The following is a 23,937-nucleotide window of genomic DNA, read 5'->3' as shown; positions in this document are numbered from 1 at the left end:
GTGCACCCACATTTTTGGCCCAGACTTTCAGGGGGAAAAATCTTTTGTTTTAATTTTTAATTCAACTATTTATTTATTTATTTATAGAGTCTTAGGTTTTGTATTATAAAGGAATTTTAGCACTTATTTTCAAACATTTTATGGCACAAGAAATTTTTTGTAACAAATAATTACAAAACACAAGAAGAGATACAAAGTATTTCAGGTACTACCCATGTATAACACGCATCCTTATTTTTTCCTCAAAAATTTCAGCAAAAAAGTGCACATTATACACGGCAAAATACCGTACATACATCAAATGTTAAGAGTGGTTGGGCTAAGCAGAATTCTAAGTGATCATATGTTTCTATTTTCTGATTATTTTCATTGGGCATGCACTTCTATAATTATATTTATATTAAAAGAAATCAAGGAAAAACCCTCTCCCTGTCCATTACCTCTTTTCACTCTCCCCTCCCCTTCCACCCTCAACAGTCTATCGTTTTCCTGGCTCTTCCATTCAAAAGCGCTCTCTCCTCCCTGTTACGTTCCTTCTGATTTTCTAGTTCCCAGCCTCTAGCCCCCAACTCTGTATTTCTGACTCCTAGCCTGGCAGATAATTTGCTTTCCCAGTTAAACCTCAGAACACCCCCATGGACTAGGTCATTCTCTCCCATTTAACTGAAAAAAAAATCTAAAGACATCACCAGTTACCAACTATCCTAAAAACCAGCGTCAGGCAAGAATCATTAATGGATGTTACAACCAAGGTGTTCAAGTTTGAGGAGTAAGAGGGTATTTGTATGGTCTCAGAGTACATCCCCACAAAATGCATTTTCATTACAACAGGCAAAATGGTAACTCTGTAGTGGAGAACCTGGCAGATGCCACCTTAACCAGGTGATGCCAACAGGTGCCTCCTGACGGGTCATACGGACAGGAACTCAGCGTCAGCTGGTCGTGTTCCTGCCAAACATGCATCACCCAAACCTAACCCCGAGGAAGCATCAGACAGGCCCGGACTGGGACACGGAATAGCTGGAGACTAGAGACACGTGGACACTGAATGCCACACCGGATCTTGGGGTTTCGTTTGCTGTAATGACATTGTTGGGACAATAGAGAGTATCTCAGTGACATCCGTAGATTAGACGTGGTATTGTTTCAGTGTGAATTTTCTGACTGCGGCGATTACACTGTGGCGATGTGAGAGTTCCTTGTTTTTAGGAAATACATACTGGAGTGTTTAAGGAAAGGGAGGGAGGGAGGGAAGCAGGAAGGAACAGTTTCCCTGGAAGGGGTCCTGGTCACAGGGCTTTAACCAGAGTCCGTAAGTTTTCAGTAAACCCACAGGTGTGCTGTTTGGTGGTTCGCTCATTCATTCTTTTCTGCAGCATGGGAACAGGTCACCTTCTATGTCCCAGGCCTGTGCTAGACATACGGGGATCAGGTAGGGGTCCCATTGCCAGCCCTACAGCAGCATGTGTGCACACTGTACCACCTGCCAGGACAGTTTTTGTGAAGTCACTTGTCCTTGTGACTAGCAAGTGGTAGATAAGAGAACCAGAAGCTCCAGCTTTGCTCCTGGTTAGTTGTATGAATTAGTATTAGCCAAGTAACCCCTGGGAGCCTCCATCTCCTCGCCGGGGAAGCAGGGATAGCACTCTCGCTGCTGCCACACCGCCCGCCGTGCAGAGCTGTGGCCCTTCGACCGGAGACTTCCACACAGCGCCTCACAAACACGAGGTGGTCTTGTTGTTAGTTCCTCAACGTGCATCTATGGCAGGGATTTCAAAAACACAGAGAGAGAATGAGAGTGTGGTCTCTACCCTTCACTAAGCCTAAAAGAGAGAGCATTGAGAGGGCCTGGTAGCACTCCGAGAGACCCAAGCTATGCCACAGAGAAAGCCCAGGGGCCTCCCTGTGCCGGCCCGTGACCCAGAGCCCGGCCCCGGGTGACAGAACTGACTGCGGCCCTGTCCTTCTAGTGCACCAGGTGGCGGAGCGGGTGGAGGCCCTGGGGCAGTTTGTCATGAAGACCAGAAGGACCCTCAAAGGCCACGGGAACAAAGTTCTCTGCATGGACTGGTGCAAGGATAAGAGGAGGATGGTGAGCTCATCACAGGTACGTCGCACCTGTTGCGTGATGGCGAGCAGCTGTGGTTTCGTGGCTGAGGCGGACGAGAGCTGTCCTTTCCAAGAGCCCCTGTCGGCTCTTTATGACTCTGCTCATCCTCCAAAGGACCTGAGTTTAGCTCGGCTAAGGATTCCCTTTTATACTGCAGGGCTTCGCTGATTGGGGCAGGTTTGGAATGGGTAATACTGAAACATTGTAAACTCTGATTGACAAACCATTTAAAATTATTTCTTCCTGAGCATATTTCATGCTGTTATTTGTGAGTGAAACCAACTTTCAAACAGTGGGGTTTTTTTCCCAAATTGAGGGCAGATGTGGTTGAGAAGCCACCACGGCTTCTTTCAGTCTAAGAGTTTAGCAATTTTTAGGCCTTAAAGAACAAATGTAAGATAAATATTTTGTGAAGTCTAATTTTTCATTCATTTTACATAGTTGACATAGTTTATTTTACATCTTAGGGGTTAGTTACCTATTGCTGTATGACAAATTACCCCCAAATTAGCAACTTAAAGCAATAAATGTTTATGGTGCCATGTGGTTTCTGAGAGTCAGGAGTCCTGAGCAGCCTCGCTGGGTGGTTCTGTCTCGGGGTCTGTCGTGAGGCCGTGGTCATCTGACAGCTCTCTCAGCCGGAGACACACCGCTGGGAGGGTTCGCCCACGCGGCTGGGGGCTGGGGGGCGTGGCTCTGCACCATGCAGACCTTTGCACAGGGCTGCTCTGGACCCAGCAGCTGCCTCCCCCAGAGCAGCTCATCTAAGAGAGGGGGATGGAGGCAGAGGCCATGCTTCTGTGGCCAGGACTTCTGTGACCTGGCCTCACAGGTGACAGTCCATCACTGCCGCTGTATTCCATTGGTCACAGGACCAGCCCTGGTGTGATGAGGGAGGGGCCTGTGCAAGGGTGTGAGGATCAGGATATGGGGGTGCCTGGGGACCCCCTTGGAGCCTGGCAACCACTGCTTAGTATTTTTTATGTTTATTTTGATGTTACGCACATTGAACGTACAACAATAAACTGGAGTCATATGTTTTTATAGCCGGTCTGGGCTTTCCTTCACCCCTGTCTTCATCCCAGCTTTTTCAAAGGACAATGTGGGGTTTTTTTTAATTAACTTTTAAATATGAAAACTGTACATATTCTAGATAATCCACAGCTCTAATATCTATGTCGGTGTCGTGTTTGGTAGGACAAGTGTTACTAATATCCTGTGTGAGCTACAAATCTAGAATGCCATGTAGCACTGGCTTTTTTTATGTTCATAAAAAAGTTATCACTTTGGTATTTTGCCACATTAAAGAGATGCTGGAAAGGCGAGCACAGAAAAGGTTTTACTCCCACCACCCTGTCATAGCCATTATTTTTATTTTACAGCATGTCTTTCTAGATGGTTTTTTAAATGCTCATTTTTACAGAGTGGTTATTGAGATGTACATGTTGCTACCTAGCCTTTTAGACATTTTTATCCTTAAAAGTACAACATATGTTGGATTTCTGTCACTCACGTGCACTCCGATTAAGGAGGGAGGGGAGGAGGGCGGACGGGCTCCATCCATCCATCCATCTCTGCGGCAGAGAGAGTGGGTGGGGCGTGGGCGGAAGCTGGAGACAGCAGCGAGGCTCTGGCACGGATTTCCAGTGACTCAGAGCAGCCCTTCTCCCTCAACAGGCAGGAGATTAATCAGCCTGACTGTGGGTTAGGGTCAGGTGGAGCACCGTCTCTCCAGGTACCTGGGCTCCTGGTATATAAAGTGAGCTCACGGAGGGGACCATGTTTAGTTTTATCAGACTGATTTTGGCCTCTTAGGTGCTTTTTTCCCTCCTGAGCGCACAGTGGGTGGGCCATGAAGACAGGCAGGCAGTGCTGTGAAGGAAGCCACCCAAGTGGATGCTGAGGAGGCTGCGCACTGAGTCAGCACGCCTGCCCAGCAGGCGGGGGCTCCAGGCCTGGAGGAGCCCAAGATACAGGCCCACAGCCTCTGCTCCGTTACCTCATCTGCCCCCCACATCGTGTTTGGGAGTTTAGCAAGAGAAATTAGGCCAGAAGACCAGTGTACTTAGGAGTCTTGAAAGGCCCCAAACTGTCGACTTTGGCCTTGTTTCAGGGCCCCTCAGCCACACTCAGTGTGACTATGGAAATCTTCCATCTGACCATGCAAAGCAAGCGGCTGTGCCACTTTAGGTAGTCAGACCTTGCTCGTGGTCCTCAGCGGCATTACCCGCCTCCCTGCACCTTTCCTCAGTCACCTCATTCACCACCCTTGGCTCCAAATGGCTTGAGTGATCTATGAAACCAAGCCCGCTCTGGAGGCTGCAGGTTCACCATCTCTGAGGATGCCTGGGGGACCCATGTGCTGAAGGAAGTCAGCTCAGCCGTCCTCTGCTACTGTCACCCAGAGCCTGGGGCCCAGGGACACCACACACCACGTCTGCATAGGTAACTGTGTTGCGGGGTCCAGAGCTCCTGGATTTCTCTCCGGTGGGTTTGCATTACAACTAGATGACTGTGGGCGGCAGGACGGTCACAGTGAAAGTAGGCTTGCTGACACCTCCTGAACTGTCCACTCTTTTCCCTCCAGGACGGGAAGGTGATCGTGTGGGATTCCTTCACAACTAACAAGGTAAGGTGTTGTCCCCAGTACCCCGAGACAGCTCAGAACCCCAGCCTAGTTTAAAGGTGCTTAGGTCCAACTCCCCAGCCCTGTCCTCATTTCCTCTTGGGGAGCCTGCCTAGGAATGAAAACCCCACAAAGGCCCATCTGTGTTAAAGACAGCCCAGCAGCCCACAGAAGAGCATGCAGAGCCACCACAGAACGTACTAAGACAGGAGAGGGCATGGCCTGGAGAACTGGTCACATTCACATAGGCAACTGCATGTATCCTTCTTGTGAGTGATGATAAGACGCACCCATATCCCCAGCTCTCTTTCTCCCCTGACTTCGCCCAGGCTCCAGAGTGCTGTGGACAAGAGCAAACGGTGGGTGAAGCTGAGGCTGCAGTGGGGTGACCTGCACTGTTGGGGGCACTGTGGAGTCTGAGCCCCTTGCAGCTCTGGCCCGAGCGTGCACGGCTCCAAATTAGACCTAAATTTAGACTCTTTCCTAAAGAGAAAAACTGAAATCTCCGTGTAGGTGTCCTTGCATGCCTATATCACGTTGGCATTTACAATAATGGGTATTGTGTATTAAATACGGATTCCAATATTTACTTAGAAAGAAAGTCTTCCCTTTCATGATATTAAAAAGGAGACCTGGCTCTGGCTGGTGTGGCTCCGTTGGTTGGAGCATCGTCCTGTAACCGAAGGGTTGTGGGTTCGATCCCGGGTCCAGGTGTGAATGGGAGGCAACAAATTGATTTCTCTCTCTCCCTTCCTGTCTCCCTTCCTCTCACTCTAAAAAGCAATGAGGAAATGTCCTTGGATGAGGATAAAATAATAAGTAAAAAGATCTCTATCTGTCACAAATTGAGCAGTGGCAGTATTCTGCATTGTCGAATGCGTTTAGTAAATGTCACGGCAGGCAGCTGTGGCGTGGCCTGATCAAGTGAGGCCGCAGAGCCTCCTGGTAGGGAGCAAGTCCCTAGTGATCAGCCCCCCAGGCAGTAATAAAAGTAACAACTTAACTGTTTGCAAAGAGCTTTATTACACATCACCTACCTCTCTGGAAGACTCTGCCTCTCCCAGCACCCCTAAGCAGTGTGAGGCGTTTTGTTGCTTCTGGTTTTGCCTTAATGTGGCATAGAGCACACGCTGCCTGATGTCCGGGGAGCCGGGAGTCACCACGAGTGGCCCCTGGCAGGGAACATAGCCATTACTTGTAAGGAAAGGGGCCTGGACGCCCTGTGCTGAGAGTGGCCAGCCTACCTCATTCACTGGAGGACAATAGATTATTCTTGGCCTCGGAAAGACTGTGAGTGACAATAGAATTTTGACAGGCAGTTTCGGGGCCCATATTTCCCCACAAAAACACAGAGACACAGAATCATACCAGGAAGGACCAGTGGCACTTGAATGTCCTATGCCAATCTAGTCCTGTCCCCTCCCTTTACAGATGGAGAGTGAGACTGAGTGTGTATAGTGGCTGGTTTGCGGGGCTTGCTCTTCTTGTTGGTGTTGGTCTTATATTGGATGGTGGCTGTGCTGTTTGCTTGTCTGCACGCAGGATGACATCAGCAGCTCGGCCACCACCCGGAAGCCGGGGACTGTTAGGCCTGGTTCTTTGTGCTCCCATTTTACAGGCTCTCTCCTATACCAGAGCACAACTGAAGATCACCCTCCCCGCCCCCATCCACACCTTCCCAGGAATGAATGGTTTTAGGACCCACAGTGGACAGAGGCTCTGTACACTCACAAGTAAACAAAAGTATAATATACGTGTAAAACGCCATTCAATAACATATTTTGCAAGCGGGGGGAATCAGAGTAGATAAGGCGATGTATATATTGGAACTAAAAGTTGGGTGAACCTTTCAAAGAAAAGGAGCCCCGGTATTCATTTAGAACAAGGTGGGGGGGATGGTGTAACATGAAGAAAGAAGTAACACATTAAGGAATTTTTTTGCTAGTTGAGATTTTAGCTTTTAGAATAAATGACATAACATTTGGTTGACTACATGGGGCTGAGTGAGTCTTCTCGTCAGTCTAAACTAGTTGTTACCCCGCTCCACTGCCCTGTGAAGCTGTAATGTAATTCAGTCAGACGGCCAGTGACTCTGTTTAAATTGCACGTTAAGATGTTCGTGTGGAAGCCGCCCTCGTTTATCCCATGAACGGTTCATCCTGTGTTTCAGGAGCATGCGGTCACTATGCCCTGCACGTGGGTGATGGCGTGTGCGTACGCCCCGTCGGGATGCGCCATTGCGTGTGGGTAAGCAGCGCCTGCAGCAGCTTTTCAGATTCCCCGTGGGATGTAAATACTGTTGTAGGGGCAAAAACACGCAAGCAAACAAGAACTTGTAATTTTTGTCGTTTGCTTGTTAAACGGTGTGTTAAATTCCTCTCTGAACTTTGTTAAAGAAAAAAAGGCACAAAAATCGCTTTCATAGTTATTTTCATTACAGACTGACAGTAGCATGAGCTTTAACCTATTCCCCTCACTCTCAAATACTGGTGGTGAGGACTATAAATTGGCACAAACATTTTGGAGAGCATGTTGGCAATGCGAATCAGAAACTTTGAAAAATTGATAGCCTTTGATGTAGTGACTTTACATCTAAGAACTACGGAGTCGCAGCTGGCATTACCTCCTCCAGCCGCGGCGTGTGACTCCGAGAAAGTATACGCGTGAGTACTCTGTTGCCCTCGCTCAACGTCTGCCGCTGCTTTCCCTCCATGCTAGCGGTTTAGATAATAAGTGTTCCGTGTACCCACTGACGTTCGACAAAAACGAAAACATGGCTGCCAAAAAGAAGTCTGTTGCCATGCACACCAACTACCTGTCGGCCTGCAGCTTCACCAACTCCGACATGCAGGTACGTAAGGGGCCCTCACGGTGGGGCAGCCTGCCGGAGGGCAGGTTACGTGGTGGACAACTCAGGGAGCATAGAGGAAGCTTTTCCAGTGTTCCTTTTAACAGGAGGGGTGCTCGAGAGGAAGTTCCTATTGTTCCTTATTGGTAATTATTATTATTTTAAGTAAAATCTGAAATGAGGAAAGTCAGGGCTCTTAGCTGCTGATGGAGTTGAGATAAATTACATACCCTGCTGAACATCCTTCTCTAATTGACTTGTTGGGGCTGGATCAGGGAACCTTCTGGGGTGGCGGGGATTCCCGTCTGAGCTGTGGTTCCAGTGTACGTGTGTGTAAAACTTCGCCGAGCTGCTGAGCTTCACAGTTGCACACTTTACACACCTCACTGAATCTACTTTACACTCCTGTTTTAACAGATGCAAAAAGAAGAAGCTTTAGAGAGTAAATCTGTGCCCCACTTGGAGTAAACCCCAAGTAAAAACAGTACTCTAACACCCGGACTACGTTTTCTTAGTAAGTTGTGAAAGCATACCGTAGTTTATCTGTCCACGTCTATCCAGCACACCGTCCTAGGTGTCCGCCACCCACGTTGCCAGATACGACCTGGCTCTGGGTCTGGAAGCACACACAGTCTCTGCCCGCCGGGACCTCCGTGGAAACCAATCGTGACTGCAGAGCGGGGAAGTCTGGGAGCTCGGAGTGGGAGGGGTAGTCACGAACTTGGTGGAGTGGCCTGGGCCAGCCTTGGAGGGCACAGATGTTGCCAGTGAGGTGTGAGGGGAGCGCAGTGGGAGGCAGCCCGAGAAGGGGGTGCCCTGAATGCCCTGCAGATGGAGGGCAGCCATGCAGAGGCTGGCTCGTATTTGGGTTTGTTTTAAGGAGGAACGTCTCTGAGTCAGATTTAGTCCTTCCGTGGCCCACGCAGGCTTCAGCTGACTCGTGTCAGCAAGTGAGGCTGGTAGCAGGGAGACCAGGTGACTGGGTCATTTTTTAATGGCTGACAAGAGGATTGTTCAGACTTGTAGTGTTGACACCTGGTGTTTGAGGCCAGGAGCCTTGCAGACCTGTACAGTAGGGGGCACTGTGGCCCCAGCTGGCTGCATTGGCCAGAACCAGCTGCCTTTGAGCCTGAGGAGTAGCCAAAGCAGGAGTGGATGCTTAGTCTGAAAGAAGGAAGCCATAGAGGGATGCAGGGACAGTGGGGCGGTCAGGCATCTGAAGAGTCTCTGGTGGTGGCCCACCACCCTCTCTGTGTTGCCACATGCTGGAGGTGGGTATTAAAGGGGCGTCTGTAAGGTAGAAAGTCGGTTTTTCCTAATAAGCAGCTAGAAGAAGACAGCTGGAATGGAGGGAAGTCCCACTCACTACGCCGGCCACCTCAGCAGGGCACAGGTCCTGGCCCAGAGTCAGACAGCAGGGACCAAATCCAGGCCCACCTCATTCTAGCCGGTGCGTCCTAAACAGGGTTGGGTCCTGTGTTTTGTTTTTCCCACCTGCAAGTGAGGATGCTAGTAAATTCCTCTGTCACAAGGTTTCCTGGGAATTAAATCAGGTGACTCATGTAAAATACTTAGTATATACAGTCCCTGAAAAATTATCAGTAAGTGTTGGCTCTTACTGTTTTGTTATTAATATTGGCAGAAAAATGCAGATACACGGCCTGGTTTGGGTACTAATGAGCTAATGAACTTTAAGCTTCCTCACACGCACCTCTGGGAGCTCGGGTGAAAAGAGAAAACCTCACGTGGCTGGTGTGAGACAGTGGCATTAAACCTGCACGTTCTTTACACGCCTGAGTAAACGAGTGACACCGAGTCAGTGGTTCCCGTTAGTGCATTTCTGCTCGGGAATGTTTGGTCCTTGAAGTTTATTTGTACTTACGTTGTAATGAGGATCACAAAAATATTGTTAAAATATTAAAGATTTACTTCTAACTTTTAAAAGCTATTCATTAGTTCGCTTGAAGAGTTAGTCTGTGGTAATAATTTAAAGCCTCCCAGAAAAGATTGGAGGTCGTGGACCCTCCGCCATTGTCAGGACAGGAACAGCGTGGAGCGGGCACTAGTGGGCGTGGGCCTGCAGACACATTACAAATATAAGTACCCAAAGTAAGATGCAGTTGAAGTCTTGTGTGTTCATAAGCCACTTTTACCAGCCTTGCTCCCCCTGTGGATGTACACTTGAGGGAAGTTGAGGCTGCAGGGGCTTTACAGCCTTGGGAATCCCCCAAATTTGAGAGCCACCCCCCAGTGGGGACTTTGAGGAGGACCTTGGGGACTAGGCCCAGAAGCCCGAGAGCTCTGGAACTCACCCAGCTCTTGCTCCAGGGAGAGGCTCCAAAGTGGCCTCTCCTGGCTGTGAAGAGGTCCTAGGCTTCCCTGGACTTCCCAGCAAGAAACCCATGCCGAGTCAGTGCAGCTGGTTGGTGCAAGGCCAGTGGGGGAGGAGGGTCCCCGCTTTATAATATGTTCCCTCCCTGCAGAAGAAAGAGTCTTTGTAAGTGCTAGGCACGGCATGCAGGAGAGAAGGGGGAGGACTAGTAGGAGGGAGGGGGACGGCAGGGCGGCGGGGGAAGAAGACCACCAGCACATGGAAATTGGAGGTGCAGCGGTCAGTAGGCGCATTGCCTGCTAGCTGTCCTTAAGGCCTGATTCCTATTTTCCTACCTCAGCCATCAGTAATTACCAGCCACTGAGGGCTCTGTTGTGGGGACTTAACATTGCCAAGAGCCACTTCCTGCACTGTCTTATCACCTCATCCAGGCCCTGGGAGCAGCCGGAAGGTGGGGCACTGGGACGTTCTTCTATGGCCTGTGGTTCCCTCCATGGTGCTCGAGACCAAGCTGGCTCTAGGGAGTTGCAGTGCAGGCAGCTGGGTCTCTGAGGCCATGAACCCTGGATCCCTGCTGCCTGTCCCAGGCACCCCAGTGTTCCTCTCCCGGTGTGGGCTGGCCTTTACTTGAAACTATACAGAGGCTGCTGAGGGATAGCTGCACCAACCTGACAGATTCTCAGAAAATATACCCTTGATCTTACCGTTCTGCTGGGAAGCTTCCCCTAGTTCTTTCTGTCTACAAGAGAAGGTCTTCACCCTACACAGGCCGCCTTTCACTCAGTGCAGAGACAGGCGGTCACCGGCAGGACCCTCCCTCCTCCCCCCGCCAGCTCTCTCTCATCCTCTGAGCCCAGCTCAGATGTTGCCCAAGAGCGTCTGCTGCCCCTCCCCGGGCCTGCCTGTATCTCAGCACTTCTCACACTCTGTCCTAGGTGAGACCGTCAGAAAAACTTGCCATTCGGCAAGTTTTCTTAGACCTACTGCAGTGAGGGAGAGAACCCCAACCTGAACATCTTTAGAGCGTCTCAAAGTGGAGAAACCAGGGAAGGACACTTGGAGGGTTTCGGGGACTGGGCTGGGTGATTTTAAGGCGGATCTGTCACTGTGGGAACTGGGTGATGACATAATAGCTTTGGATTGGTGAGCCCAGCGAGGCAAGGGTCTTAACGCCAGTCTTGATGAGCAAGCTATTAGTCTTGATAAGTTGTTTAGCTAATTCACAGTCTTACTTTGCAGAAGCAGGTATTTCCTAGAGCAGGCAAGCAGGTTATTTTTACTTGGCCGCAGTGTTGTTTAGCATAAGACAAGCAAAGTATGCCTGGTCCCAGAATTGATTAACACGGGGACATGGAAGTAGGTTGGTTTCAGTTTTTGCTGCCAATCCTGTTAAACTGAGTGAGCTTCTGGAGAGGAGAGACTAAGATCCAATCTTTCTGCTAATCCTGATGCCCAGCAGAGCACCTGGATGTCATCGGCACCCAGCAGGTGCTATTGGCGCTGTGTGTGCACATGGGTGTCAGCGCCTCTCAGCGGCCCTGGGGAGCCTCTGGGCAGCTCCCTGGTCGGGGAAGAAGCAGCAATAGGAGAATGTGGCCAACAAAATGCGGCCTCCACCCGTGCTGCCCTGGATGGGGTCCAGTGACCGGCATCGGTACCACCTGGGAGTTTGTGAGAACCACAGAATCTCAGGACTCACCCCAACTCTGAATTAGCCAGCAGCTGGGTGATGGGGGTGCTCAGTCATGTCTGAGAAGCACTTTATGCCTCTGGCCTGCACAGCGGTGGGCATGGCTGCCAGTGGGAGCCAGTCAAGGTTCTGTTCAGCAGAGGTTCCAGAGCACTTCCTGCGTGCCAGGCCGGTGCAGGGGCTGCAGGCACAGCAGGGAGGCCTCCTGGGTTTCATACCCTGGAGGACAGGGACAGAAACACAGCTGAGCATCAGGGTATTGAACGTGGACTTCTTGCTCAGTAAGGGAGAAACTAATGCACCTGAATCCAGATGTAGCGAGAGGTGTGTGTCTGTATGTTCAGGGAGCCTGCTTTTCCCTGACAGACTTGCCCTGACAGAGGTGATAATGACAACAGCGCTCTTCCTGTCCTTTCCTACCGGCAGATCCTGACGGCGAGTGGCGATGGAACATGTGCCCTGTGGGATGTGGAGAGTGGACAGCTACTGCAGAGCTTCCATGGGCACGGGGCCGACGTGCTCTGCTTGGATCTGGCCCCCTCAGAAACGGGGAACACCTTCGTGTCTGGGGTAAAGACCCGAGGAAAATTTCGAGGGTCCTTTGTCCACAACGGGGGCTTGTGGGGGCCATTCGTGGCACTTCCTGGGACTGGATGGGATACGTCCCTTTAGAAGGACTTGCGGGAGCTCCTCAGCTCCCCGCTGTTCCCCAGCTCCCGCAGCCAGGGGGTGCTTGGAGGGTGGTGACAGAGCTGGGCTGTGAGGGCCTCCCATTCTGCCCCTGACCTTCAGTGGTCTGCAGAGGGATCTGGAGTGTTTTCCTGGTGTGCCTGCTATTTTGGGGGGTACATATCTGCCACATTTAAAAATGTCATTCCTCAAACAAATAGCAGAGTTAGCATCTGACAGCATTAGAGTCGGCCATGAGGGCCCCCAGCTGGTCAGGCAGCTGCTGAGGCGAGGCCGAGCTGTGCTGTGATCAGGGCTTTGGGGCTGGTGGGACACTCTCCTGCCCCACCCCTGCCAGTCCCCATCCCTGTGCCACCCCAGGGCACAGAGAACAGGGTGTTTGAAAGCTCAGGGTTGGGCAGATGAGCCACAGAGGAGCCCCAGACTAGGAGTCAGGATACCTGACTCTCAAGTTTGTCATCTGTAACCTGGGCATAATGCACAACAGTACTTACCTCCCCCTTCCCCAGGATATTAGGAACAGTAGGTGAAAGAGTTTACAATGTGTTATGCAGATGGTAGGGGGAGCACTTTTGTGGGCAGCTGGGAATAAAAGTGGAGAACGAAGCTGGCTGACCTGACCCCGGTCAGTCAGGAGCGAGTGGCGAGAGAGGACGGTCAGGCCCACACCATCAAACGGTGTTTGCAGCTGGAACACAGAGGGGCCCTTTGCTCTGAGCTGTCTACGTCTCATTTCTGGGCGTCAGGCAAGGGCTCTCTGTCCTCTAAATAGCAGGGGCTGCAGTTTTGCTCCTGGGTATTTGGACGTATGTGTAAATGTCTCACTCCTGCGCTTTTGTATAACTATTTATCTGCTGAACTGCACTGTTCACTCAAACTGTCATCATCATCGTGGGTCACTTTGTCTCGTTCAGAGCACTAAACCCATGTGATTTGGTGTCCTCTGACGGTTAGAAGACACTCCCGGTTCCTTTGCCCACATTCTCAGTAAAGGTACTCGGAGCGCTGACCCAACAGCGGGTTTCTCTGAGATTTCAGTCATGGCACCTCGTCTTCCCCCCTTCCCTCTGAGATGCAACCAACAACTCGAGCACCGGTTTTAAGCCACGTCTTCCATTTGACAAGTGACAGTCCACGTCATAGTCCCCAAGCATGACAACAGGACTGCTCTGTAGGAATTTATCAAAACACTCCTAGAACCGTGAGAGTATAACGTGAGGTTCTCATTTTTATGAGTCTCTGGGTTTTTACAGGTCTTGAGGTGGAAGCCCAGAGCAGCGACTGCCAGGCAACCAGCTAACTGCTGGCAGGGCCATGCCTGGGCTTCTACTTAGCTGAGTCCCAGCTGGGCGTGCAGCTGGGGTGCAGATGGCCCCAGGGCACCTAGATCAGCCACTGTCTGCCTGCCCTCCCCTCTGGGCTTAGAGAGACAGAGATAAAAAGGAAGGAGGAAGGAAAGGGAAAAATGAAGAGATGGAAATACCCACAGGAAGGTGAGAACTAGGCTCTGGAGAGTTTGTAGCTGCTCAGAAAGCAGCCACAGAAGAAAACCACTACCAGAGGAAGCTGGGTCCTTCCCTCGTTCCCCTCCCACTCTGGCCTTCTGAGCTCTTAGCAGTTGAGGAAAGCAGCCTTAAGTAAAGCTAGTCTCCCTAAAGCATGTCCCTTTACTAATGGGACATAAACAGTCTGTGTCACATGACTAGAACTCAAGCCTGTCTGTAGACAGTCCTTGTCTCTAAACAGAGTCACAGCGCCTGTGACTCTGGGTAACTTTGCATTTGTAGGGATGTGACAAGAAAGCCATGGTGTGGGACATGCGCTCCGGCCAGTGCGTGCAGGCCTTTGAGACACATGAATCAGACATCAACAGTGTCCGGTGAGTGGGTAGAATGCTCTCATTGCTTCTCTGTTGTCCCTGCTCCCAGGCCTGGAGTTGTCCTGAGCCCAGGGACCTCCTCCCGGCTCAGTTTACTTGGCAGAGCGAGGCCTCCCCAGCAAGAAGGGCTGATTTGCAGTGGGACTGAATGGCATTCCAGATCTCTTGGGGAATTTTAATATGCTTGTACTAGGGGCACAGATACCATCCTCCCTACTGAGTCAGTATTTCTCATTCATTCATTCATTCAACAAATGTGTGTTGAGTACTCATATGCTAGACATTCCAGGAACTGGGAATACAGTTCTGAACAAGATAACAAGGTCTCTGCTTTCCTGCAGGAGACGAGACAGCACACAGATAAAGAGATGTACAATTTAAGATACTGGTGAGTGCTGTGGGAAACAGTAAAACAAGGAGATGTGATGGGATGGGTCATTCCTTAGAATGGTCAGGAAAGCCCTCTGTGAGAAGACGATACTTAATTTGAGGCTGGGATGATACAGGAGCCAGGCTTGCTAAGAGCCAGGGAAGATGAGATGTTAAGTGACCTAACAAAAGGCAAGATTGTTGAGTCCGGGGAGAGGGGTGGCTAATGTGAGATACAAGGTCTGTCCAGAAAGTATCCAGCCACGTACTATTAAAAAATAGAGACCTTTTTTGAAGAAGATATAAGATACAAGAAACAGTGTACATAGGACAATGATGCCTCAGTCCCCTTTAAAGTAGGCACCTTGAGACCTCACACAGTTCTCCCAGTGTCTCTTCCACTGTTCAAAACACTGCAAAATCCTTTGTTGGAATCACCATCAGCTGCCCTGTTGTATTTTCCTGAATCTCATCGACAGACTGAAATCTCTTCCCTTTCTAAAGTGATTTTAGTTTTGGGAAAAGCCAGAAGTTTCAGGGTGCTAAATCTGGGCTGTAGGGGGGCAGAGTCACCTGGGTGATTTGATGTTTCACCAAAAAACTCTGCATGAGACGTGATGCATGAGCGGGCATATTGTCACGATGAAGCTGCCAATCACCAGATGCCCGTAGCTGCAGCCATTTTCGTCCTATCGCATCTCTCAACTGACGACGATCACTGTGGCAGTCCTCCTTATTAATTGTTGGCCTGGAGGGGCATCCTCATGATGGACAGCGTCTTCCCAATCAAAAAACACAGTTAACATGGTCTTGATCTTGCTGCAACTTTGCCGCGCCTTTTTCAGGCATGGAGGACCAGGTGACTTCCATTGGGACGACTGGGCCTTTGTTTCCAGCTCGTAGCCATAGACCCACGATTCATCTCTGGTTATGACCTTCTTGAGGAAATCTGGTTCATTGGTAGCGGTTTGAATCAAGTCATTAGCAACTGCAGCACGATATTCCTTCTGCTCTAGTAGCAGAAGCCACAGAATGAATTTTGCCATCACACGTTTCATGCCAAGATCTTGCATCAAAATCTCAGACACAGTAGTTTTTGGAATCCCAGATCAGCTTCTAGTTCTCGCCCTGTCAGCTGCCAATCTTTGTTGATTGCAGCCTGTCCACGTTCCACATTCTCAGGTGTTCTGCTTGTGACAGGCTGTCCAGAACGGGGGTCACTTTCAACAGATTCTTGACCATCTTTGAAGTGTTTGTGCGACATTTTTATTTGTACTGCATTTATTGCATTGTCCATGAAAGCCTTCTGAATCATCCAAACAGTTTCTGCGGAGGAATGGTCAAGCTTGACACGAAATTTGATGCAGATTTGTTGTTCTACTCGCTCAGTCATTTTGAATGTGACAGCCACACAGTACACATGCTCACTCAACAGTGTCTACCACCCCCACTGACTAGTACAGTGAAGTCGTCATTGTTCACGCATGCACATTCCAGTCCACTCTCCTTGGCCGCCAGGTTATTGATGTCGTGCACACTGTTATTGTTATATTAACAACGGTTGGACTTTTTCCAGACAGACCTTGTATATTTCACCTGTGAAAGATAGGGGAGAAAAGATGTTATAGGGGAGCAAGAATGGGAGTGTGACAGCCAGGTGGAAGGTAGTTGCATGAGTTCAAGAAAGAAAGGATGGCGGCTGGAACTAAAGGAAACATAGTAGAGGCAGAAATGTCTAGAATTGGGAATGTTCTGGGATCTTACCCTTCCTGCAAGCTACAAGTTAGGTTGCCACAATTTCATGGATGCTGGTAGGAGACACAACTCTCCTGGGTTAGAGATGAAGGACAGTTTACTACTCAGAGCAGTGGCAGTAGCCAGAGTATCAGCATTTTGTGCTGGTTCCCTGAGCCCCAGTTCCACAGGGTGACATGACAAGGGCCAAACGACATGCAGGCTCTCTGAACTGGATCCCAAGGCAGAGGTCAGGACTTGACAGAGAAATTTGGAAGATGGCACTGACCAGACAGTACATATAGAAAATAGAATCACCCAAGAATCTTCATTATGCTTAGTGGGCAATACTAGACTTGTTACCCTTAAAAATAAGGACAAAATAACAAGGCCTAATTACTTTAGTAGTAAACATGTTAGTAAGAATTGTCCAGCTCCCTGCACTCAAGTAGGACATAAGGTAAAAGGAAAAAGACTATCACTTTTTGCAAATGTGCAGCAATTACCTAGAAAATCAAGGGAAATTAATCCAGAATTTACTACAGATAGTAAAAGAGGTTACTATGGTGCAAGGTAGAATATCCACAAAACTAAGTCAAATCCTTGTGTTTTCATGAAATGCAGGTAAAACTGCACATTCTCTCCTCTCTGCTTTGCCTCTACTCTAAACCCTCTTCCTCTAACGGCTGCTGTTCCATCCAGTCTCAACTTAGGCTTCCTGCTTTCCAGGAAGCCCGATCACGGACAGGAGAATGACTGTCACAGAAATAATCATTGTTTGGTGAATGCTTTCTGTTTGGTACCATGCCCCATTCTTTGCATATGCTGTCTTGTTTCATTTTGACAACAGGGAATGTACGTTATCATCCTCACTTTTCAGATGAGGAAGCTGAGGCTGGGCAAGGTGAAGTCGCTTGCCACAAGCACCCCATGAAGTGAGTGGTCAGTGCAGAGATCTGCACTCGGCTCTGTGTATCAGATTCCAGTGTCTGTGTTTACAGCCACTTTCTCATCCCTGAGCTCTGAGCCAAGTCTTGGGAATGAGATATGTGGTCGAGGAAAACTGTGGGTACGGGGACCTGCTCTGTGCTCCATGTCTGGTGCAGAGACCCCTATTATCTCATTTACTCCTCACCAACACTCTGCAAGGCCAGTGTCACTGTCCCCTGTTTACAGGGGAGAAAAACAGACCTGTGGGTCTGCCAGATGAGCTTCTCTTCCTGGCCTGTTACAAGTGGTCCTGATGACAGTAGAAGTGGAGATTCTGCTTCCGAGGGCCTGGCCCAGGCTCTGATGGGCATCTAGGAGTGGGAGTCACCACTCTGAATAACGTGCTTTCTCCCCAAACTTCCTCCCTGCAGGTACTATCCAAGTGGAGATGCCTTTGCCTCGGGGTCTGATGATGCTACGGTATGTTTCTAAGTTACCGGGAGCTTTTCCTATTTGAAAGAGATATGCTCACTTCAGTTTATTTTTTTTTAATAACTTTCTTCTGATTGTAAAAATAATGTATACTCAGTGAAGAAAATTTGCAGAAAGATTGAATTATCTTAATCTCCCTACTCAAGAAAAATCACAATTGGGTGAATTCCTGTCCCTTTTCTTTTAAAAAAAGTGCTTTGTAATTTGGGTTTCTTTTCCACTTAGTAGTAGATTGTGGACATTTTCCCACGCCAGTAAATGTTTTCCTGTATTATATTTTCTTAATGAGGGAATATTTTCCCAAGTTGTAGACATGCCATCATTTACTTTTACCAGTCTTCAAGTTTTGGACATTTAGGATTTCAAGGTTTTGTTTTGTTTTGTTTCTGTAAAAAGCACTGCTATACGTAAATATTTGTGGGACCTCTCATTGTTTACTTAGAATCAATTCTAAGAAATGAACTAGTTTTAAGGCTTTTGATACTAATTGAAAATGTCTGTTAACTGATTTTTTAGAGACTAAAAAGTACCTTCTTGTGCTCTGAAAATACCAAATAACTATTAAATAAGGTTCTCATTCTGATTTACTACTATAGAAGAAATTACAAAGGAATAGATTGAAAGTTTGATGATAATGAAAATTTAAAACTTCTGTATGTCAGAAAATGTGTAACAAAATGTAGCGTATACATTTTGGGAAAATCCTTGCTACCTGTATGACAGACCAAGTTGAACTCCTTAAGATATGAATGGGGTTGCAGAATCAATAAGATCAATGTCCCAATTTTTAAAAAAGGATATAATGCAGACCATTTACAAAGCAATGCATCCAAAATGGCAAATAAACTAAAAATGTTTTTAAAGTTATCTCTAATCCAAGAAATGCAATCTTCAATGGTCAGATGCTGCGTTACTAGAGAAATGCTCAGTGGCGGAGATGGTGTGGGGAAGGGGCCTGGGACAGCCTGAACCAGGACCCTTGGTACCAGCTTCTAGAAAGCAGTTTTGTGGTATGGTATAAGAGCTTTCAGAATATCTCTGCCCTTTGATCTGGACATGCTATTTCTTGGAATTAATTATATTCTAAAGATTCTACTCCTTAGCTGTTGCAAGGATTTTTACATAAGAATGGTCACCATGGTAGACACAAAAATGTCTAGAATTTATTATAAAAGAGAAAAATTAGACACAATCAAAACACTTAACAGAGGATGGCTAAATAGATTCTGCTATATTTATATGAAAAATACTCAACAACCATGTTAATCGTGGGGTTTTTTTAAAGATTATTTAATGAGATGAGAAAACCACACACATAAAATAGAAGTAAGACTGAATGACATAGATGTTAGTAAATATCACTAGGATGTGGGGTGACTTTCATTTTGTTTTTTATGCATTTCTGAGTTTTTCTGAATTTTCTACCATTAACGTGTATCCTTCATCAGAAAAAAGAATGGGTTTCATTTTTGTTTTTGTACATGAAGAAATCTTCTGTATTTGCTGTTTCTTTAAATCTCTAAATGATCCATGGAGATTAATAGAAATTGGGACTGAGGGAGAAAATACTAGGAGAGAAAACTAAAGGGGTACTTCCCTTACCTCTCGAACCGCATGAGCCATTGGCTCTGGCCGGGGCTCTGTGGTCATCTGGGGCTCTGTGGTCATCGCCTCTCCGAACTGCAGCCAGAAGTGCGTGCTTCTTTGTTTGCTCCCCAGTGTCGCCTCTACGACCTCCGGGCAGACAGGGAGGTCGCCATCTATTCCAAAGAGAGTATCATATTTGGAGCATCCAGCGTGGACTTCTCCCTCAGTGGTAAGATTTTATTTCAGAAACTTTCCCAGGACTGTAAAACAAGACCTAAGTGAAACCCAGCTCTCTGTCACGTGGCCCCCAGCCAAACTTCCTGTGGGCCCATACGCTAAGTGGTCTACTTTTGCGCCAGATTTCCCCCACTGGGCTTCACCCTGCCCTCAGTGGCTTCCCTCAGCCCCGTTCACTTCAGGGGAAATGAAGTCTGTGCCTGTAAATACTGTTCTTCGGGTGTTCAGGGATGGATTAACACTCAGTGTGCAGTGCCTCCAGGCATTTCCTCCCCAGCCTTCCATTCTCCCCTTCATCCCCAAAAATGGGGACTTTTTTCAGAGGTGGAAGGAGTGAAACCGTAGTCCCTACGCTCATGGCACCTCTGCCCCCCCCAGCTGGAGAGGCTGCTCGTGAACATTAAGCCAGCACTGGTACGCTGGGTCACTGGACTATCCAGTGTCCCCAGACACCACCCCACTCTGCATCTGAGCCTGTGTGCGTGCATGCTGCTGCTGCCTGAAACATCTTTTCTCCTTCCTCTGCATGGCGAAGTCCTGCTCAGCCCTCAAGAACCAACTCAGATGTCGCTTCCTCTGCAATGCCCTCCTTGATCCTTTTTCCCCTACGATAGCCCATTGCACATAACTGAGCCCTTCCATTATAGCCCTTACCACATGGTGCTACGATGCTTTAGGTGTCTCCCTGCCACTACCACCCTCCATAGGGGGGAGCAGCTGTGCTCTCTGCTCTCTGAATCCCCAGGGCAAAGCACAGGACCTGACACCGAGTGGGCACTGTGTCACTGGTTATTAAATGAATGAACAAATGAGCAGTCCAGCAGGTGAGAGTCACGAAAAGAAAAACAGGAAGGAAGGAACTGGTTTAATAACCATCATATCCTGCTTCCAGGCCGCCTGCTGTTTGCTGGATACAATGATTATACCATCAATGTCTGGGATGTTCTCAAGGGGTCTCGAGTCTCCATCCTGTTTGGACATGAAAACCGTGTCAGTACTCTCCGAGTTTCCCCTGACGGGACTGCATTTTGCTCAGGGTCATGGGATCACACCCTACGGGTAAGAGGAGTTCTCCTAGTTTACTCTGCGTGTGAGAAGAGGAGTGATTGGCCTTCCTGAAAGCAGAAGTCAGAGGGAGCTAGGACAGGCCGGACAGCCACCTGGAGCTCTAATTTGAGCTCTGCTCACAGCCACAGAAGGAACGAGTGGCCTGGGAGGTAGTGAGTTCCCCATCCACTCAGGTGTTCAAGCATAGATTACACAACTATGTATTAGCATGTAGTTGAGGGAATAGTTGGGCTAGGTGATCCAAAAGGTTCCTTTTGACTCTAAAAGTCTGATTCTTTTGAGTCTAGTCTTTGACAAACCACAAATTGCCAGTCTCGCCTCCCAGAAGTGCAGGGTCCTTCTGTGGTCGCAGACTCCTGTGAGACCCACAGAGGGGCTCCCGGAGGCCCCTGAAGTCCCTGAAATTGTATGCCAGATTGTGTGTGTGCCTTTTTCTGGGAAGTGCTTCCTCCTGGCCTTTTTTTTTTTTCTTTTTCTTTAAGATTCTCAAAAAGATCCGTGGCTTTTTTGGCTCTCCAGAAATACTACTAAAATCGCCAGTTTGTAAAGTAAAGCTTACCTCAGTGTGGAAGACCACAAACTGGACAGTCTTAGTAGTATCTTAGAAGGGGAGAGCAAAGGCAGATGTTTGAGTTTTAGGGGTTTTAAGGCAGGTCTTTTGATGGAGGGACTTAACTAGGACTGGACACAGGCTGGTGGGGAGGGTGATTTTGAAGATGGTCTTGAAAAGTGAGCAGTCATATGATGCTATGTATTTTTTCTGAGAAGCGGGTGTCTTCTAAAGACAATACTTGAGTAGTCTATTTGTGGGATAAAAAGGTAAAATTATTTTTGCAAAGTTCCTGAAACAAACAAAAGTTATTTGTGACCTCACATTCCTAGGCAGCAGTTGCCTCAATTAGTAAAGTCGTGTTACTGCACCCAGAGAGCTATGTGGGCACAGGTGGATCGGCTGTCAGTCTAAGAGTTCCCCGGCCCTAGTAGGAAGCCAGAGATGCCCTTCAGACAGTTAACTAAGGGGGAGCGGGCATTAGACCCAAACAGCACTTTTGAGTTGTTAAGAGTAAAGCGTTTTATTTTCCAAGACATGCACGGGCTGTACTTTGGATGCAGTGTGTGTGCGTGTGTAAAGAGACTTCGATTTTATCCCTTTAAACTCAGGTTTTACAAGTTGTTAACTACTAAAGGACTAACAATCATCTGTTTGTGTCTTTGCAGGTCTGGGCTTGATCATCTCACAATACACACTTAGATACCTGGGGTTAGAATTTGAAATCGTCACGTGTAAATAGAGCTGACTTTTAGAGGATGTGAGAGTTTATCGCAACTTCGCTTAAGGGAGCAATTCCGGGGCTTGAGAGTTCGCCGAACACTGTCCAGGATCACTAGGAAACTACCACCCCTGGGAAATGCCGCTGTGAGCCTTCAGCACTAGGAGAGCACCTTCCAGTACGGTGTTTTGGTTTGTTTTGTTTTCATTTTTAACACTTTTTGAAATTTATTCATTTTTAAGATTACTCTGAATTATACTACTCTCAGCTCATTCTGTTACCAACAGAATTTAGCACTTAGTGTATTTCATGTTATTTCCTTGAATCAAATTTGTCTTCAGAGCACTTAACAGTCTGGTTTCCCTCAGTGCGCGCTGCGACCTGTGGAGCCTTCCTGTGGGAGTGCTGAGGTTAGTGGGCTGGGTGAGCAGGACCCTGTTAACTGATCCGTTACAGAAGAAAGTTCCAATTCCGAATGTAATTAAACAAAATCACTTTTTCAAATGTGTTTTTATTGTAAAAGTATCTTTTCCAGTCTACATCATACTGTCTTTTTTCAGATAAGACATTTTCATCTGTGCGAACTGTTAGGCATGAAGCACAGAGGGACCTAAAACGGACAGGGTGTTTGGTTTATGAATTACGTGATGAGTGACATGGGTGTTGGCACTTGGCCAAACGTTTTCTTTCGAGGGAAAAGTTGAAAGCTGTTCCTGACACAAAGGCTTCTCAGAGCAACCAAACCTTTCTGTGTGGGGACACAGGACAGTCAACTTGTTTCAAAACCTATCACTAGTATTAGGCGCGTTAGGATTAGCCATGTCCCCTCAGCTAAAGTAGACCTCGTCAGTGTCCACTGCACTCATTGCATGGAGGGTAATTGAATATGCAAATTAACTGATAGGTTTCAAACAATGATGTCTTTGTCTTATGTTGAAAAAATAACATAAAAGATAGCTTGTCTTTATTCGAAATTCAGCAGTTCCTTCTAGAAGATACAGAGTGCTTTCGTTACAGGATCCCTTCTTTTCCTTTTTTTTTTTTTTTTGTTGTTGTTTTGTTTTTTTTAAGGTATAGAGGCTTATTCTTTGTTTTAGAAAATTCCTTACTCATAAAGATGGCATGCATTAGGGAAGTAAAAAGGCACCTCAGATACCCAAAACCATTTCTGGGTGAGGCGGGCCCGGGAGGTGGCCCAGGGTCTGCTGGGACAGGCCCTGTGGTGCCCGAGGGCTGTGTATGCCGAGTCCCCTGGCTCTCTGATCTGCTGTCAGCCCTCCTCCAGCCTGGCCCTTCTCCTAGGGCTAGTTCTGGCTTACAGGCCCAGCCCCAGGTCGGTTGCTCAGAGAGACCCTTGCAGAGCCTGAGCTGGAGCCAGAGCCAGCACGGCCATCGGATAGGCCTGGACCTGGCACTCCTGAAACCTCAGGGGGGTGCCAGGACAACCCTCAAAACTACTTGGTTAGGTATCATAATGGACCAGTCAGTCAAAAATCAGCCAGGCTATCTTTTCCATCAGTCTTTTAAAAATAAAACGGTTATATTCAGTGATTTGTGAGGGTTTTAGTATACAACAGGCCCTGGCGAGAGAAAGACATATAAAAGGCCCCTGTTTGCCTCTGAGGAGCCCAGAGGGCAAAAGAGAACATGGTCCAGAGGGACCATTTCTCAGTCACCCCCGCGTTCCCCCACAGGGTCCATCTGGGCCGGGGCTCAGGAAAAGGCCATAAGGTCTCCCCGGCTCCCGCCAGCTCCACTCCCAGAGCATCCCAGAGTTTGTCCCTAGTCTCCTGTAGTGGCCTCCCCTTCCCTCTCCCACAGACCCTTTCAGGCCTCTGCACTCTGACCTGGGCCTCCCAGAAGCGAAGGAAGGTGGGGCAAAGGGAAAGTCACCTAGACCCGCTGTATGTTTGGGGAGGCGGAGCGCATCTTCAGTATATGCGCAAAACAGGCCAGACCTTTTCAGTAAAAAAGCAACTTTAAGGGCCCTATGAAAGTATTTTGTAGAATACTTACCCCATGGGCAGTAAGCCACCTCCCCTAAAAACATGTCTTCTCGCAGTGGGTGTTGTTT

The 23,937-nt window shown here is 48.2% G+C and overlaps 1 protein-coding gene across 3 annotated transcripts in view; it reads left to right on the top strand.

The window, feature by feature from the left end:
- GNB5 (G protein subunit beta 5) overlaps window positions 1-22,908 on the top strand; it is a 41,709-nt gene extending 18,801 nt beyond the window's left edge. For all 3 annotated transcript variants that reach the window (XM_045201552.3, XM_024567573.4, XM_024567572.4), the window contains 10 exons: window positions 1,971-2,107; window positions 4,698-4,739; window positions 6,907-6,983; window positions 7,455-7,587; window positions 12,033-12,176; window positions 14,084-14,175; window positions 17,640-17,688; window positions 19,420-19,516; window positions 20,417-20,583; window positions 21,811-22,908. In XM_045201552.3, coding sequence (XP_045057487.2) covers window positions 1,971-2,107; window positions 4,698-4,739; window positions 6,907-6,983; window positions 7,455-7,587; window positions 12,033-12,176; window positions 14,084-14,175; window positions 17,640-17,688; window positions 19,420-19,516; window positions 20,417-20,583; window positions 21,811-21,822 — 950 coding nt within the window. In that variant the 3' untranslated portion in view covers window positions 21,823-22,908. The remainder of the gene's footprint in view (window positions 1-1,970; window positions 2,108-4,697; window positions 4,740-6,906; window positions 6,984-7,454; window positions 7,588-12,032; window positions 12,177-14,083; window positions 14,176-17,639; window positions 17,689-19,419; window positions 19,517-20,416; window positions 20,584-21,810) is intronic.
- Window positions 22,909-23,937: the final 1,029 nt, after the last annotated feature.

This window comes from Desmodus rotundus, chromosome 7 (assembly GCF_022682495.2).
Source record: "Desmodus rotundus isolate HL8 chromosome 7, HLdesRot8A.1, whole genome shotgun sequence".
Taxonomy (NCBI): Eukaryota; Metazoa; Chordata; class Mammalia; order Chiroptera; family Phyllostomidae; genus Desmodus; species Desmodus rotundus.
The sequence above is the reverse complement of the archived record's forward strand: the minus strand, read 5'-3'. Positions and strand labels throughout refer to the sequence as shown.